Consider the following 18611-nt stretch of genomic DNA (forward strand, 5'->3'; position numbering starts at 1 on the left):
TAGTAGGAATAAGAATAAAGAAAAATGAACATAAATTGAAAGCTTTCGCGGACGATTTGGTCATTACTGTAGAAGACCCAAAGAATTCTCTCCCGAGAGTAAAAAAAATAAATTCAAAAGTTTGGACAAGTGGTAGGTTTTAAACTTAATAAAAACCAAACTGTTAGTTAAAAATTTTAAAGAATCAGAAAAGAAAGAACTATCAGAATCTATAGATATAGAAATCCACAAAAAGGTAAAATATTTAGGAATATGGTTGATGACAAAGAATCTTAATATTTATAAAGACAATTATGAAAAAAAAGGAACGAAATAAAAAGGAATTTGGGAATAGGATGAATCTCTGTTTTTTAAGACGAATTGTTGCAATAAAAATGAATGTATTGCCAAAAATGCTGTTCGTTTTTCAGACAATACCAATAAAAATAAAAATAATAATAATGCTTGCTTCAAAAAATGGCAGCAAGATATTTCAAAATTTATCTGGAATGGGAAAAGGCCAAGAATAAATTATAAAATACTTACAGATTTAAAAGAGAGAGCAGGCTTTTCTCTTCCAGATTTTAAAATTTACTATGAAGCAGCATGCCTTACTTGGATTCGGGATTGGATTAAATTGGAAAAAGAGGAGGCAATAGTTAGAAGGACACGATAACAGATTTGATTGGCATTCTGTCAGGTGGTGGTGTGGTTGCTCGAGAGCAAACAGGCAAGACTCTGACCTGTCTTTTCCAAGCTTTATTCTTAGTGCAAACTATTTACAGTGAAGAGTGTCACAAGTTCATGTCTGGCTCAGTCACTAGCAGAATCTGGGAGTGGCCGGTCCTTGTACCTCCCCCAGCATAACAGTCGCATGACCCCCAGCCTTCTCCTCCCCTCTCTGCACGGAAACCTACTGTGCAGAGTGGGTGCTGGCAAAGGGGTACTTCCCTCCCCTCCGCTTTGCTCAGGCTCGGTGTTGAGGCTCTCCCTAGCATCTCCTGGTCCCTGCACCTCCTCCCCACTGGAGGCGGGGCTTTCCTCCTCACCAGAGGAGGAACTGCTTCGCAAGATCTTCGGAGGTTCCCTATAACACAACTGCCCTTCCACCTCTCGCCTCTGAGCTGATGGCAGTTCCCTGACAGATTCATACCTGTGGTATGGAAAAGTAAAAGTACACAAAGGATTCCACAATTACATAATTAGAAAGTCCCTGATAAGGGTATGGGGAAAATACAAAGAATTACTGGAATCCAAAACTCCGTGGTGGTTGTCACCTATCGAAGCATTATCACTTAAAACATTAACAATAACGTTAACGTTAACATATAGAGATTTATTAGTAGAACAAGAAGGAAAGTGGAAATTGAAAGATTATGATGAGATAAAGGAACACCTTCAGAGTTGGTTGCATTATAGGCAATTAAATGAAATCTTCGACGAAGATAATAAGAGAGGATTCACTTACACAGTTTCCAAATTCCAAAAGGATATAATTGATGATAATTCTAAATTGTTAAAGAAGGCGTATAATATTCTGTTGGAATGGGAACCTAAAGATGAGGAAGTTAAAGCAGTAATGATCAAGTGGGCACAGGACATAGGTCATAACATACAATTTGAGGATTGAATAAGGCTTTGGAAAGTGAACTTGAAATTTACGGATTGTATATTGTTGAAAGAGAATTATATGAAAATGATGTACAGGTGGTACATTACACCATTAAAACTGGCCCAAATGTATAAAACAGAACAGAAGAACTGTTGGAGATTTAAAGAAGAAGGTACATTTTATCACATGTGGTGGGATTGTAAGATTATTCTAAAAAATTGGGAAATGATATATAATGAATTGAAAAAAATGTTCAAAATAACCTTTGTGAAAAAACCAGAAGCCTTTTTGTTAGGTATTCTAGCACAAGAAATGCCAAAGAAAAATTGGACATTATTCATGAATGCTACTACGGCAGCAAGAATTCTAATAGCACAAAATTGGAAGACTGGAGAAACACCATCTACAGAACAATGGCAAGAAAAATTGATGAACTATGCAGAACTGCGTGAGAAGGACAATAGTGACTTTGGAAAAGAATGGGAACCCTTTACAACATACTTGCAGAAACAACAACAAAAACATGGACTCGGCAGGATTTATTTATTTATTTTAATTAATTTTTATTGAAGTTTTCATCTCTACAAAATAACAGAAAGGTTTACACATATGTACATGTTAGTAACACAAAGCATCCCCCCACCTCACCCCCCATTGATTCAACATAACTCAAAATGTGAGTTAAAATCTGACTTCCTTCCATCGTTGCTTAACCTTAATTCTATATCTTATCTTTACAGTTGTGTTGTTATATTGTATTTGACAAATATTCTGATTTTACTTGCATTTGTAACCTTTCCCCCTTACAAACTTTGTTCTTTACATATCAATATTTCTGTACCGGAGCAGTGTTTTTTCATATATTCATTCACGCAACTCCATTCTTTTATTAAATTTTGATTTGTTTGACCTTGATAGCTGCCATCATTTTGGCCAATTCAAGAAATTCAGTAAGTTTGATTTGCCAATCTATTATTGTGGGTGTTTTGTCTCCCTTCCGGTTCTTTGCTATAAGAACTCTTGCGGCAGCGGATGCGTAAAAGAATATCCTTTTCTTATTTATGGGGATGTCATTTGTTATTAATCCCAGAAGATACGCTTCTGGTTTCTTGTTGAATGATTTTTAAAAAATCTTTATTATCTCTTCATGAACTTTATTCCAAAAGGTTTTTTATCACACTACACCCTCACCACTTATGATACATTGTTCCTGTTTTGCTGTAGCATCTCCAGCACGCATTGGTTTTTTGCTTATAAATTTTTGCCAATTTCTCGGGGGTTAGATACCAGCGGTAGATCATTTTCATTAAGTTCTCCCTTATTGTGTAACATGCTGTCAATTTGATGTCAATTTTCCACAGCTGTTCCCATTGTTCTAACATTATGTTATGTCCAAGGTCCTGAGCCCCCTTTATCATAACATCCTTTACCATCTCATCCTTGAGTTCCCATTCCAAAAGTAGGTTGTACATCCTAGATAGGGTCTTTTTATTAATTTGTAGTAATTCCTTTTGTAATGACTCATTTTCTCCAAAACCAATCTTCTTATCTTGATCGAATATATGCACTATTTGGTGATATTGAATCCAACTGTTACAGAACTGTTTGATTTATTCATATGGTTTTATCTTTAATTGGCCCTGTTCTATTTTTATCAGTTGCTGGTAGGTTACCCAATTTGTATCCATATTCTTCTTTTTTACCGATATCGTCTCCACTGGGGATACTCACCAGGATATCTTAGGCTCTAATAATCTGTGATACCTGTCCCAGACCATATATAATGAGTTTCTAACTATATGATTTAAAGAATCCTTACACAATGCCACTTTGTTGTAATAAGTAGGCATGCCAGCCAAACCTCGTATTCCAGCCTTCTAGGTCTAGAATGTCTGCCTTTTTCAATGTTATCCAGTCTTTTAACCAGTTGAGGCATGCTGCCTCATAATAAATCTTCAGATCAGGAAGACCAAAGCCCCCTTTTTCTTTTTCTCAGTTAATAATTTATACTTGATATGAGGTTTTTCCCCTTGCCATAAGAATTTTACTATGTCTTTCCTCCATATGTTGAAACAGTCCATTTTGCTTATTATTGGTATCGTTTGGAAAAGAAACAATGATTTTGGTAATATACTCATTTTTATGGCTGATATTCTGCCCCACAGAGATAAATTTAATCTTGACCAAATTTCCATATTTTTTTCACCTCTCTCCAGGTTTTATTATAATTATCTTCGAATAAGCTTATGTTTTCCATCATCATTTGTATTCCTAGGTATTTTACTTTCTTTGCTATTTGTATCCCAGTCTTGTCCTCAAGTTCCTTTTCCTCTCGATCACTCATGTTTTTTACCATTAATTTTGTTTTTTCTTTATTCAGCTTGTAGCCCGAGACCTTGCCAAAGTCTCATTTTACCCAATAGTTTTGCAACACTTTCCTTTGGATTCTCTACCATTAATATCAAATCATCCACAAATGCCCGTAGTTTGTATGATCTGTTACCCAAATTTATTCCTTTTATATCCTGATCCAGTTTTATCTCTTGATTTAGCACTTCCAGTACTAATATGAAAAGTAATGGGGAAAGAGGGCATCCCTGCCTGGTCCCCTTTTCAATATCAAAATATTCGGTCATTTCCCCATTAATTATTAAATTTGCTGTTTGCCCCTTATATATCGCTTTTAACCCTTTTATAAATTGTTCTCCCATGCCCATTTTTTCTATAACTTTTTCTATGAATTTCCACGATACATTGTTGAATGCTTTTTCAGCATCTATAAATATAAAGGCCACTTTTTTATTCGGTCTCAGCTCCAGATATTCTATTACATTTATTACTATTCTTATGTTATTGCTGATTTTCCTCTCTGGTAAAAACCCCGCTTGCTCTTCATTAATGTAGTCTTTTAAAACCAGTATGTCTGCGTAGATTTTATAATCAATATTAAGTAGTGAAATCAGTCGATAATTATTGATGTTCTCTTTGTTTTGTCCTTGTTTAGGTATCACTACAATGTGTGCTTGTTGCCAGGTATCTGGTGTTTTTCCTTCTTCCATTATCTTGTTTATTAGTGTCTTCATCAGTAGTGCTAATGAATCTTTTCGAGCTGGCATGTGATGCTACAAGAACTTCCTCTGCTACAATAAACTTTTTTCTTTTTTCTTTCTCCCCCCCCCTTCCTTTGCCATCTGTTTTAGTTCTTTATAGTCCATTGTTTCATGATTATATTTAAGTTTTGCTTGTTTACTGTTAGATGCTTGGTTGTTGTTCTCCTGCTATTTAGGTGGTTTTTCTTCCCTGAATGTATGTTATATGGTAGTTCTGTTTAGCTGTGGAATGTTTTGTGGTTTATTTTCCCGATTTAATTAATAGGTTAGTCTAATATTATAATAGAAGGTTGACAAATAATATAATAGTTTCATATAATCAGAGAGGTAGCTGATGATTAGCTGGTTTGTCCTACTCGACTATTAGAGTTTATCGAGTTGTTGCTATTATAAGCAGAATAACTAGGCTGGGAAAGAGTAACATCAATGCCATCAATGGAGGATAGTATGAGGCTTGGGACTGCTACCGTGGAGGGGTGAGGGAGGTATGGCGGTGGGGGCAGATTTTATAGGTGAAGGGGATTGAGATACGGATATGTTCATACCCCTTCCAATCTGCGCCCCCTCTCGAGGGACGACGGTAGGGTGAGCAAGGATTACTCACCTCCATCACTGGTGTTGTGCAATGCCAGCTCTATAGGCAGCAAAACTGCCACCCTGTAAGATTTCTTTACCTCACAGGGGGTCGACCTGGCTTGTGCGACGGAGACCTGGGTGCGCGAAGAGGAAACAGTTACCTTACAAGAGATGGCACCCCCGGGTTTCTCTGTCCTCCACCAGTCACGGACTGTGGGCCGGGGGGGGGGGAGGGGTGGCATTATTAATCCGGGAAGATTGTCCTTTCAGGGCTCTACCATCGCCATCGATCCCCGGCATTGAATGTGTTGGCCTAGTGTGGGGTTCCGAGGAGAGCTTGGCTGTCTGCCTGGTGTACCAGCCATCTAGCACACCAGCAGCCACCCTGTAAGGCCTACTGGAGGCAGTGGCCAGCTGGGCCTTGGAGTTCCCTAACCTATTGGTATTGGGGGACTTCAACATCCATGCTGATGCCGCTCCCTCCTCACAGGCTCTGGACCTGGTGTCTTCCATGGAGACACTAGGGCTTTCCCAGTTTGTTTCGGGCCCCACACATCAAGCAGGTCACACACTGGATTTGATCTTTGGTGCAGGCATAGATGTGATCATGTTTCCTTCGATGAAGGTGCCATAGTATGATCACTATGCTCTGAAAGCCAGGATTGACTTTCCACCCCCACCCTGCTTAGGTGGCAAGCCGATTTGGGCTCGCTCGCAGAGGCTGAATGACCCTGATAGATTCCGTCAAGCCTTGCGGGACCTTGCTCCCCCTGGCGACTCATTGACTGAGCTTGTTGAGGGCTGGAATATCCAGCTCCTGGCAGCCATCGATGAGATTGCACCTAAGCGCCCTCTGCGACCCCGCAGAAACCGGGCTCCCTGTTTTACCGAGCAGCTCCGGAAAATGAAGCGGGACCTCAGACGGCTAGAGCAAGTATGGCAGGGTGCCCGCGACAGAGCTTCAATAACATCTTATAGGGTTTTTATGAAAACCTATGAGATGGCAGTGAAGGCCGCTAAGAAGTCTTACTTCTCGGCCTCCATTGGATCTGCTAGCTCTTGCCTGGTGCAATTATTTAGTATAATTATGTCTTTAACGTCCCTGGAGGGACAGCCAAATTTAAATAACAATTTGACACACAGCTGTGAGGCATTTGCGAGCTTTTTTGCGGAGAACGTCCTGTTGCTCCGCCGTGACCTCCCTGCCAATTTGGATACAATAACAGAACTGGAGGCCCCTTGACTGTCCTCGGGTCCAGTGTTGTTTTTGTTTAGTCGTGTCCGACTCTTTGTGACCCCATGGACCAGAGCACGCCAGGCACTTCTGTCTTGTACTGCCTCCCGCAGTTTAGTCAAACTCATGCTGGTAGCTTTGAGAACACTATCCAACCATCTTGTCCTCTGTCATCCCCTTCTCCTTGTGCCCTCCATCTTTCCCAACATCAGGAACTTTTCCAACGAGTCTTCTCTTCTCCTGAGGTGGCCAAAGTCTTGGAGCCTCCAGCTTCAGGATCTGTCCTTCCAGTGAGCACTCAGGGCTGATTTCCTTCAGAATGGATAGGTTTGATCTTTTTGCAGTCCATGGGACTCTCAAGAGTCTCCTCCAGCACCATAATTCAAAAGCATCAATTCTTCGGCGATCAGCCTTTTTTATGGTCGAGCTCTCACTTCCATACATCACTACTGGGAAAACTATACCTCGGGTCCAGTATTGGACCACTTTGACTGGATATCCCCAGCCAATGTGGACAGACTCCTCCGAGCTGGAAAGCCCACTACCTTTCCTCTTGACCCGTGCCCATCCTGGCTGATTAGAGCGTGTCCAGACAAGGTGCGCCCCCCCCGGGATATAATCCATTTGTCCCTTGGCACTGGGACATTCCCAGAGTAATTGAAGGAGGCAATGGTGTGCCCGCTCTTAAAGAAAACATCATTAGATCCTTTAGATCTATCCAATTACCGCCCGGTTTTGAATCTTCTGTTCCTGGGTAAGGTGATTGAGAGAGTGGTTGCTGAACAGCTTGGTGGGTTTCTGGATGAAACATCGGCTCTGGATCCATTCCAATCCAGCTTCCGATCTGGTCATGGGACCAAGACGGCTCTGGTCACCCTAACAGATGATCTCACCGCCTCGTCGATGTGGGGATCCAGGGCACAGTCCTTCAATGGCTGCGCTCATTTCTCTCTGGTCGGGGACAGAGGGTAGCATTTGGGGGAAACTGTCCTCGCACCACTCGCGATACTCTCCCCGATGCTTTTCAACATCTTTATGCGCCCCCTCGCCCAGCTTGTCCGGAGTTTTGGGCTGGGCTGCCATCAGTATGCTGATGACACCCAACTCTATCTGTTGATGGATGGCCATCCTGACTCGGCCCCAGACACACTGATCAGATGTTTGGAAGCTGTGACTGGATGGTTATGTGGGAGCCGGTTGAAGATAAATCCTTCAAAGACAGTGGTCCTTTGGCTGGGTCTGGACGATATGGGATTTGGGGGGGCAACTCCCATCTCTTGTGGGGGCGGAATTAGTGCCAGCACCGTCCGTTAAGAGTTTGGGTGGAATCTTTGACACCTCCCTTTCCATGGAGGCGCAGATTGCAGCTATAACAAAGGCGGCATTTTTCATCTCCGCCAAGCTAAGCAGTTGGCTCCTTACCTCTCTCACCCTGACCTAGCCACTGTGATCCACGCGACGGTCAGCTCCAGACTGGATTATTGTAACTCACTCTACGTGGGGCTACCCTCATTGAGACTGACCGAGAAACTGTTGGTTTCCATTTCCCTCACTGAGCAGCAGCTGCATGTCACAAGACATTGTTTGCATTCCACAGTCAGAGTTACTGTTGGGTTCCCACGTGAATGGGAGACTGGATGTGCAACCACCCACACCCACTGATCAAGGTCCTGATCCTGAATCAGATGATTCAGAGGATTTCAAGAGTGCGAAAGCCTCTATGCGACCCTCTGAAGGCTCTGATCAAGAATTGGAGGAACCATTGTTTACTATTGGCCACTTTTCTCCTAAAAAGGAAGAGGAGAGTGTTGAAGACTTACGGCTAATTCGCAGGTCACAAAGAGCCACTAAAGGCAGACCTCCAAAGAGATTTGCTGATGAATTTGCTAAAACAGCAGTGGCAGGTGTTAAAAGCTCCAAGAAGGTATTTGAACCTTCAAGCTTCCAAGAAATCCAGGACTTGGATTGAAAGGATGCTGAGCCATGGTTAAATGCCATGAAGGCTGAGCTTGATTCCTTAGAGGAACAAAACATGGGAGCTAGTTCCAGTAGTTCTAGGAATGAAACTGCTTAGAAGCAAATGGGTCTTCAAAGCGAAGACAGATCAAAATGGCAAGATAGTCAGACACAAAGCCAGTTTGGTAGCCAGAGGTTTTTCACAGGTACCAGGTGAAGACTATCACGAGACCTACTCACCCACCATGAGGTATGAGAGCATTAGGCTTATGCTCAAGCTTGCTGCAGAAGAGAATCTTCACATTTCTCACCACGACGTGAATACAGCATTTTTGTATGGATCTCTAGGTGAATCACTTTATATGCTTCCACCTGATGGCGTACAGGTAAAACAGGGTTTTGTTTGTCTCTGAAGAAGTCTCTTTATGGTCTCAAACAAAGTGCACGGTGCTGGCACACTAAACTCACTGAAGTATTGTTTTCTCTAGGTTTTGAGCAAGGTAAAGCTCATCCATGTGTATTTGTCAAAGAGGAAGGGCAAAAGAAGCTGTATTGCTTGTTTTATGTTGATGATATTCTGTTCTTTTGGAAGGATGTCACAATGTACAATAACGCCCTAGCTCAACTGAAAGAGCACTTTGACATGAAAGATCTTGGTGAGGTAAACAACTACCTATCTCTAGAAATAGAGAGAGATCAAGATGGTAACATTCTAGTACACCAGTCACGGAAAATTGCTGATGTGTTAAGCAAACTAAACCTGATGGATGCTAACCCTGTAGACACACCGATGACAACAGGTTATCAGGTAGATGACACTGAAGGAGCATTTTCTGACACTACACTGTACAGAAGTGTCCTAGGCAAACTAAACTTCATTGCCAGATGTTCAAGACCAGACATTGCTGTTAGCTGTAATTTGCTAAGCAGACAAGTCAACAATCCTACTGTTAAGGATTGGAAAGCTCTGAAACGCATAGCACGCTATTTAAAAGGCACTATGCATTACAGACTGAGATTTAACAATCAGAAGTCTGGTGGTCTTGAAATAGTTGCAGATGCAAGTTTGGGTGGTGACACTACAGACAGGAAAAGCACGTCTGGAGTTTGCTACATGTACAATCAGGGTCTTTTTGATTGGTCATGCAAGAAGCAAACAACAGTTAGCTTAAGTACTTGTGAAGCTGAACTGAATGCACTGTCTTATTCACTTAAAGATTGTGAATGTTTGCTACAATTGTGCAAAGACATGAAAATTCCTGTCAAATGTCCAATCCAGGTTTACCAGGACAACAAAGCATGTTTGGCTTTGCTGAATTCTGAAGGTTGTAAGCAAAGCACGAAGCATTTGCAATTGAAACTGCAACATGCTAGGGAATGTATTCAGAAGGGACTCGTAACGGTGTCCTATATGCCAGGTAATGAAATTCCTGCTGATGTATTGTCCAAGATTGTATCAAGGGATCAACACTGTACCTATGTGCAGAAGTTGGGTTTGTACTGATATTGTACAAACATGCTGCCCAGTGATGTTCACAGAAAGGGGGAGGATGTTGGTTTCTATTTCCCTCACTGAGCAGCAGCTGCATGTCACAAGACATTGTTTGCATTCCACAGTCAGAGTTACTGTTGGGTTCCCACGGGAATGGGAGACTGGATGTGACGTACACTGGTTTCCTGTTTTTCAGTGTTCTCTCAGTTTCTTTGTGTCAAGAAGAGTTGCTTCTCTGCTCTCACAGAGGCAGGATACATGCGTGTATGCTCTCAGCATAGCTTGTAAATAAACTTCAGCATGTAGCACATTACCTGCTTATCCTTTCGTTGCGAGACTAAGCTCTGCTTGGGCTCAAGATAAAACAGGCCTGTATCAGCTCCAGATGGGCCGGAGCTGATCAAAAACTCACAGAAACTCCAGCGGGTGCAGAATGCCACGGCAAGACTCCTTATGGGGTCCTTGCTGCCGGATCACATTCACCCAGTACTATCCCAGCTGCGCTGGCTCCCGGTGGAGTACAGGATCAGGTTTAAGGTGCTGGTTTTAACCTTTAAAGCCCTATACGGCCTAGGACCCCCGTACCTATGGGACTGCCTCTCCTGGTATGTCCCACGGAGGAACTTTCGGTCTTCAAACAAAAACATCTTGGAGGTCCCGGGCCACAGGGAGGTTAGGCTGGCCTCAACCAGATCCAGGGCTTTTTCGACTGTGGCTCCAATCTGGTGGAACGTTCTGTCACAAGAGACTAGGGCCCTGCGGGATTTGACATCTTTCTGCAGGGCCTGCAAGACAGAGCTGTTCCTCCAGGCCTTTGGCAATCCTCACAGAACTCTAGCCCAATGGTTGCCATTAATTTTATTTGAACTGATTTTATAATGAATTGATTTTAGAATGCTATATTATTTTACTGTTGTTAGCCGCTCGGAGCCCGGCTTCGGCTGGGGAGGGCGGGATATATTTTTTTTTAAAAAAAATATTATTATTATTCTATTTTTTTATAGTGAAGGGCCGTAATTCTGTCCGGACCAGGGGATTTTCCTTTGTTTTTCTTATGGCTTCATGTATTTCCATCATAGACACTGGGGCATTTAAAGATTCAGTTCTTCCTTTTGGTATCACTGGTAGTTGTTTCCCTTTCGGATATTCTTTTATCTCATCTTCAGTCTCGGTCTCCCTCTTGTATAGTTTTTTAAAGTATCTCACAAAACTGTTGTTTAACTCTTTAGGGTTGTCTAGGAGTTTCCCTTCATCCATTATTCTGTCGATTATCATCTCTTTCTGTTTTTTCTTCAGTTGGCATGCCAACATGTTTCCAGGTTTATCTGCAAACTCGAATGATCTTTGTTTCATCCACCGTATATTGTTTTCTACTTCAAAATTTACTATTTGTCAATCGTTGTCAGGATTTAAATAAACATTTACAACTTTATTTACAGAGAACAAGAAATATAATCAGTAATAACAGAACACTATGTATAAACAACAGAATGTAACATTTGGTGTAACAAACCAGAAATGGAAGTTGGGGGAAGTCAACAGGGAGGGGGAAAACTAGAAAATGGATGTTAAATGATGATATTGAATAATTGTTATATATATATAAATTAAAAGGTCACCCAGTGAGCTTTATGGCTGAGAGGAGATTTGAACCCTGGCCTCTCCTAGATCCTAGCCCAACACATTTAACTGATGCAACACGCACATGCACACATACAGACTTTTACTCACTCTGTTTCTTGTAATAATCCTCCCATGCCTTGCTGTAGTCTGGTTGGTTGTTCTGTTGCTGGCTTTGTTGATCTGTACAAGGCACCGTGGGACAGAAAAAGAGGGGAAAATAGAATGGATGGGATGATTTTTATTTAGGGCTTTAAAGGTCAGCACCAACACTTTGAATTGTGCTCGGAAACGCACTGGGAGCCAATGTAGGTCTTTCAGGACCAGTGTTATGTGGTCTCGGCGGCCGCTCCCAGTCACCATTCTAGCTGCCGCATTCTGGATTAGTTGTAGTTTCTGAGTCATCTTCAAAAAAAGCCCCACATACAGTGCACTGCAGTAGTCCAAGCAGGAGATAACTACAGCATGTACCACTCTGGCAAGACAGTGCACAGGCAAGTAGGGTCTCAGCCAGTGTACCAGATGGAGCTGGTAGACAGCTGCCCTGGACACAGAATTGACTTGTGCCTCCATGGACTGCTGAGAGTTCAAAATGACTCGCAGGCTGTGCACCTGGTCCTTTAGGGGCACATTTACCCCATTCAGGACCAAGGAGTCCCCCACACCTACGTGCCCCAGAAACATTCCTTCTGTCTTATCAGGATTCAGCCTCAATTCATTGACCACCATCCATTCGCCAACCACCTCCTGACACTTACACAGGACATTTACCACCTTCACTTGGCTACTTCTTCTAAGCATATAATTTTGGAGCACGATTCAGTTTCAATCTTAAAACATTGTTGTTATGGGGTTGGGGGAAATGGAAAGCCCAAATTTGTAGGATGCTACAGAAATGGTTCCCCCCCCCCTCTGTTATGTGTGCTCTTTGTATCAGGAAACACATGCAGCAACATGACATATGTTATGTGTGGATTGGATTGTACTCCAAAAGGAACAAGATAAACCACCATTCTTTGCTAAGGAAACCCATGTTTTCATGGACTGAGTCAATCATGGAAATTGAAAGGCAGCTTTGCATAGTCATAACATCATGGTTAATTTGTTTTATTCTGTTTTTCCTAGCCATGGAGTAGTGCCACTGGGAATCTTATCCCACTCCTAACTTTGGAGATGTCACCAGGTGCCTGTAGGTTTGAATGTGCATCTTTCAAAACAATAAGGGTTTACAACAAAACTTTATCTTTTGTGTTTACAATACTTATTTTTTGGTCACCCTCTTTCAGCCTTTGGGAAAAGTGGTGTCTAAGTACCCCAGGAATGCAAGAGGCTGCCTTATACTAAATTGGTCCTTCTAGCTCAGTATAAGAACATAAGCAACCAGCTTCAGTCTGCAGCAATGGTGGTGCCTCTCTCACTCGTGGGAGAGATTCTGGCGTAGGAGAAGGGGGTAACCTGAGGCAGAGTTGCCTTCCATTTCCCCTTGAGGGGAAAGGATACTCATGGTCATATCCTGAGCTTGTTCCTGCCGCCGTGGAAGCAGGGGGGAGTGAGGTGCTGGGTGCAAAGTCCTCCATCATTAAAGCTGTCTCCAAGACCACCATGCTAAGCAGCCAAGCACCTTTGCAATTGGGACCATTGGAATAAATCTAAAGGAGCACCCAGGACTGGATGTGAACTACAAGCTACAAACTATTTGGCTATCCTCACAAAAAATGAGGTATGAGACTTGAATGACAATTCCTGCATAGACTAGATTAAAGATGGGGGGGGGTTTAGATCATCTTTTGTTATTATTTTTGTAAACATTTATAATAACAAAGTTAAAAACTTATTTTTATTAAGTAAGGGTTCAGAATCCGCCCCCCCCCCGACCATGGAAATATAAGAGTACAAGTGAGGATTTTTAAACAAGATAGAGATTGGAAACTTGTGAGGGAGAGGTGGCTCAGGGTAATGTGACGCTGCTGAAACAATGGAGGAAGCGAAGGCTGCCATAAGATGTTTTGCTAAGACAGAAATGCCTTTCCTTTCCTAGACTGATGAGACTTACGGAGGACAAAACTATTAATGAACTACCAATGAAGCAAATTAAAATTTGGACTTTTGGATCATTGGATATTCTATGATGAAGAAGAGGAGAAGAAGAAGAAGAGTTTGAATTTGATATCCCGCCTTTCACTCCCTTTAAGGAGTCTCAAAGCAGCTAACATTCTCCTTTCCCTTCCTCCCCCACAACAAACACTCTGTGAGGTGAGTGGGGCTGAGAGACTTCAGAGAAGTTTGACTGGCCCAAGGTCACCCAGCAGCTGCATGTGGAGGAGCGGAGACGCGAACCCGGTTCCCCAGATTACGAGACTACCGCTCTTAACCACAACACCACATTAAAAGCAAACTGGCCAGAAAGGAGCAGATTTGTCTGCATAGAGAAGAACTGGAAATTGCATTGGGGGGACACATCCGCTTGAGCGGTTAGCATCAGGGGGAGAGGCTGCAATAAGGAATATCTAGGAGAAGGCGGTTAGCCCCCTGACATTATGGGCTGTTTGCTTTGAAGTTGCTGGTGGGAAAATATATCAAGTGAGATGGTCAACCTTGGAGTTCCTATCTTAAAAAAAGAAGACTACAGATTACATGGGACATGGGACAAAGGAGCTGAGCAGCAAGAAGATTGTTATGTCTCAACACACACAGATGGAAGGAGAAGTTTATTTCATGTTAATTAATATTAATTAATGATTTAGCAGGGATTGACAATCTGATTAAGTAACCTCACTTGTTGAAGTTGGAAATGTTAACTTAATATACATGCAGGAATTGATTCATGGATAGTTGTTTGAAAACAAATTAAGTTGAAAAGCAAATATATTGTATGGTGATGTAAGGTATGTGTAATGTTTGAAGATAAACTAGAAATAAGTGGGAAATATGATGCAGCACTATTGAGAACCATTGACACATCCAGGAAAGCATGTGGGAAGTCAGTCAGTCAGATTTGGAAAAAATGTTAAATTTGTCTTAATTTGTTTTACAGCTTCGTGCACCATGAATTTGTTTAATTTAAAGCCATCCAAGTTGGACACTTAGCCATGGTTTGGAATAGTGTTACTGGGGCATGGTGTGGCAAAGAACTCCAGATATTATTGTCAGGTTTGCATTTTTTTTGTACAGAAACTATTGGTTTAAGGTGTAGAGATCTTTACTATTCTATTTAATTCAATAAGGTTCTGGAAGCGTCTCTGTGTGATACACGCTAGTGCAAGCTGAAAGTTTCTAGCTGTCAAGTAAGCTTCTATTCTGCCTGGAAACAAGCAGAAGGTTCCTGATGTTTGGGTTATTCCTTCAGAGAAGCTGAACAGCCAGTTCAAACTGGTTCTGTGCTGGGAAAAGGGGAGAGAATTGACCCCCCTCACTCTAAACCGGAAATGGCAAAAGGAAAAAGTTCAATGCTAAAACTAACTAGTCAGGACGCAAGAGAATTTAAAACACAAGTGGTTTGATTTGCTTTTAAGATATTAAAAGAGAATGTGAGCAGATAAAGGAAGATGTTAACAAAACAGCCTCTACTTTTTAAAAAAATACTAATGTACTTTCAGAGGCTGCAAGACAATTAAAAGAAGTGAATGCACAAACCACCAAAGTGGGACGGGTAGACAAATGAGGTCTGAAGAACATACGAGGGAAAGTGAGAATAGTCAAAGACAAAAATGGAATTTAATGTGATATATGGGAGGACCTGACTGATAAAGATGGTAACTTGTGTGAAATGATTAGGGAGGCTTTGACTGTGCTAGACAAGAAACAAGAAGGGAGGGCAAAAGGTTTAAGAGGCTACTTTATGTGGTGGCAATGTAAAATTACACTGGCCTACAACAAATTTGTTGTCTGCATTTTTTCAGTTGATTTAGGACGAATCTGATACGCTGAATTCAAAAATCACATTGGTTTTGCTCAATCAGGTCAAGTTTTTGAGCTATGGCCACATGTCGTTTTTTTACCTTTTTGTTCACATGTACGCTTGTGTGGAGCATTTTAGAAGAAGTTGGTGGGGGTAAAATGCCATGTCGAATAATTGTTTTAATTGGAAATGATTATTTTAATGACAAGAAGTATTCAGGTCCGATAGTTCTGGGTGATTATGTCGAAAAGGGATCAGTTTGAAGTCATAAAACCACAAAATCTTCCATAAATTGGTGCAGCATTTCATAAGGCGTGCTTACCATGCTTATTTTGGTATTAAACTTGGTGACCAGGATAAAGCTTGGGCGCCACACATGGTGTGCAAGGCATGCACCGAGACTCTACGTGGGTGGACCAATGGCAAGAAGAGTCTGAACTTTGGAATTCCCATGGTTTGGAGGGAGCCGACAAACCATGTCACTGACTGCTACTTCTGCACTGTTGATGTGACTGGGATCAACAAAAAGAACCGGAGCAGCCTCAAGTATCCTGATCTTCAATCAGCACGTCGTCCTGTAGCTCATTGTGATGAAATTCCAGTGCCTATCTTCGGAGAACTTTCTGACAGAAGTGTGCATGCACACGAAAGCTCATACCAAGAACTGACTTAGTTGGTCTTTAAGGTGCTACTGGAAGGAATTTGTTTTGTTTGAACTTTCTGACATTAGTGACGAAGATGCCTCCAGTGTTGAAGGACATGAAGAAGAAGAAGTGGTTCTTGAAGATGATACGACTGGAATGTAATAATGGAGGGATACAATCTATTTCAGAGAAACAGACCAGACAAGAAAGGAGGAGGAGTGGCGTTATATGTCAGGGATGTGTATACCTGTGAAGAGATCCAAGATTTAGAACCTCAAAGCCAAAGTGAGAGCATTTGGGTCAAAATTAAGGGAGAGAAGAATAACAAGGACCTCATTGTGGGAGAACATAGATGATGCCTTCCTAGAACAGATGGCCAAGCATGCAAAAGGAAGGGAGATAGTAGTAATGGGGGACTTCAATTACCCGGATATTTGCTGGATGTCAAACTCAGCCAAGAGCATAAGGTCAAACAGATTCCTCACTGGCCTTGCAGACAACTTCGTTGTCCAGAAAGTGGGAGAAGCAACAAGAGGAACAGCCATTTTAGATCTGGTCCTAACCAATGTTGATGACCTGGTTAGTGGGGTAGAAGTGGAAGGATCATTAGGCGCAAGTGATCATGCTCTTCTGAAGTTTACTATACAGCGGAAAGGAGCAGCCAAGCATACTAGGACTCAATTTCTTGACTTTAAGAAAGCCGACTTCATAAAACTTAGGGAAGTGCTGGGTGAGATCCCATGGACAGTAATACTAAAGGGAAAGGGAGTTCATGATGGCTGGGAGTTTGTTAAGAGGGAGATAGTAAAAGCACAACTTCAGGCAATACCAATGAGACGGAAACATGGAAGGTGCCTAAAGAAGCCAGGGTGGCTATCTAAAGAACTTTTAACTGAGTTAACATTAAAAAAGGATGTGTACAAAAAATGGAAAAGGGGGGAAACCACCAAAGAGGAATTCAAACAAATAGCCAGCACGTGTAGACACAAAGTCAGAAAAGCTAAAGCACAGAATGAACTCAGGCTTGCTAGAGAGGTTAAAAGCAACAAAAAAGGCTTTTATGGGTATGTTCGTAGCAAAAGGAAGAACAAAGAAACAGTGGGGTCACTCAGAGGAGAAGATGGTGAAATGCAAACAGGGGACACAGAAAGGGCTGAACTCCTCAATGCCTTCTTTGCCTCAGTCTTCTCCGATAAAGAAAACAATGCCCGACCTGAATAATTTGGAGCAAATGATTCAGCAGAAACACAGCCCAGAATAACTAAGGAGATAGTACAAGAATACTTGGCTAGTTTAGATGTATTCAAGTCTCCAGGGCCAGATGAACTGCATCCAAGAGTATTAAAAGAACTGGCAGATGTGATCTCAGAACCACTGGCAGTCATCTTTGAGAATTCCTGGAAAACAGGTGAAGTCCCGGCAGACTGGAGGAGGGCAAATGTTGTCCCTATTTTCAAAAAGGGGAAAAGAGAGGACCCAAATAATTACCGCCCAGTCAGTCTGACATCAATACCAGGGAAGATTCTGGAGCAGATCATTAAGCAAACAGTCTGTGAGCACCTAGAAAGGAATGCTGTGATCACCAATAGTCAGCATGGATTTCTGAAAAATAAGTCATGTCAGACTAACCTGATCTCGTTTTTTGACAGATTTACAAGCCTGGTAGATGAAGGGAACGCAGTGGATGTAGCCTACCTTGATTTCAGCAAGGCATTTGACAAGGTGCCCCATGATATTCTTGTAAAGAAGCTGGTAAAATGCTGTCTTGACTATGCTACCACTCAGTGGATTTGTAACTGGCTGACTGACCGAACCCAAAGGGTTCCTCTTCATCCTGGAGAAGAGTGACTAGTGGGGTGCCACAGGCTTCTGTCTTGGGCCCGGTCTTATTCAACATCTTTATCAACGACTTGGATGATGGACTCAAGGGCATCCTGATCAAATTTGCAGATGACACCAAACTGGGAGGGGTGGCTAACACCCCAGAGGACAGGATCACACTTCAAAACGACCTTGACAGATTAGAGAACTGGGCCAAAACAAACAAGATGAATTTTAACAGGGAGAAATGTAAAGTATTGCACTTGGGCAAAAAAAATGAGAGGCACAAATACAAGATGGGGGACACCTGGCTTGAGAGCAGTACATGTGAAAAGGATCTAGGAGTCTTGGTTGACCACAAACTTGACATGAGCCAACAGTGTGACGCGGCAGCTAAAAAAGCCAATGCAATTCTGGGCTGCATCAATAGGAGTATAGCATCTAGATCAAGGGAAGTAATAGTGCCACTGTATTCTGCTCTGGTCAGACCTCACCTGGAGTACTGTGTCCAGTTCTGGGCACCACAGTTCAAGAAGGACACGGACAAACTGGAACGTGTCCAGAGGAGGGCAACCAAAATGGTCAAAGGCCTGGAAACGATGCCTTATGAGGAACGGCTAAGGGAGCTGGGCATGTTTAGCCTGGAGAAGAGGTGGTTAAGGGGTGATA

At 42.2% G+C, this 18611-nt stretch overlaps 1 protein-coding gene across 7 annotated transcripts in view; it reads right to left on the reverse strand.

Moving 5' to 3' along the window:
• The window catches only part of LOC309333209 (far upstream element-binding protein 3-like), a 359184-nt gene that overhangs the window by 49466 nt on the left and 291107 nt on the right, over positions 1-18611 (reverse strand). For 5 of the 7 annotated variants that reach the window (XM_081846616.1, XM_081846620.1, XM_081846615.1 and 2 more), the window contains one exon: positions 11691-11762. The exons of the other annotated variants lie outside the window; for them this stretch is intronic. In XM_081846616.1, coding sequence (XP_081702742.1) covers positions 11691-11762 — 72 coding nt within the window. The remainder of the gene's footprint in view (positions 1-11690; positions 11763-18611) is intronic. 7 annotated transcript variants of the gene reach the window in all.

The sequence above is a fragment of the Podarcis erhardii genome (assembly GCF_964252035.2).
Source record: "Podarcis erhardii genome assembly, chromosome: W".
Classification (NCBI taxonomy): domain Eukaryota; kingdom Metazoa; phylum Chordata; class Lepidosauria; order Squamata; family Lacertidae; genus Podarcis; species Podarcis erhardii.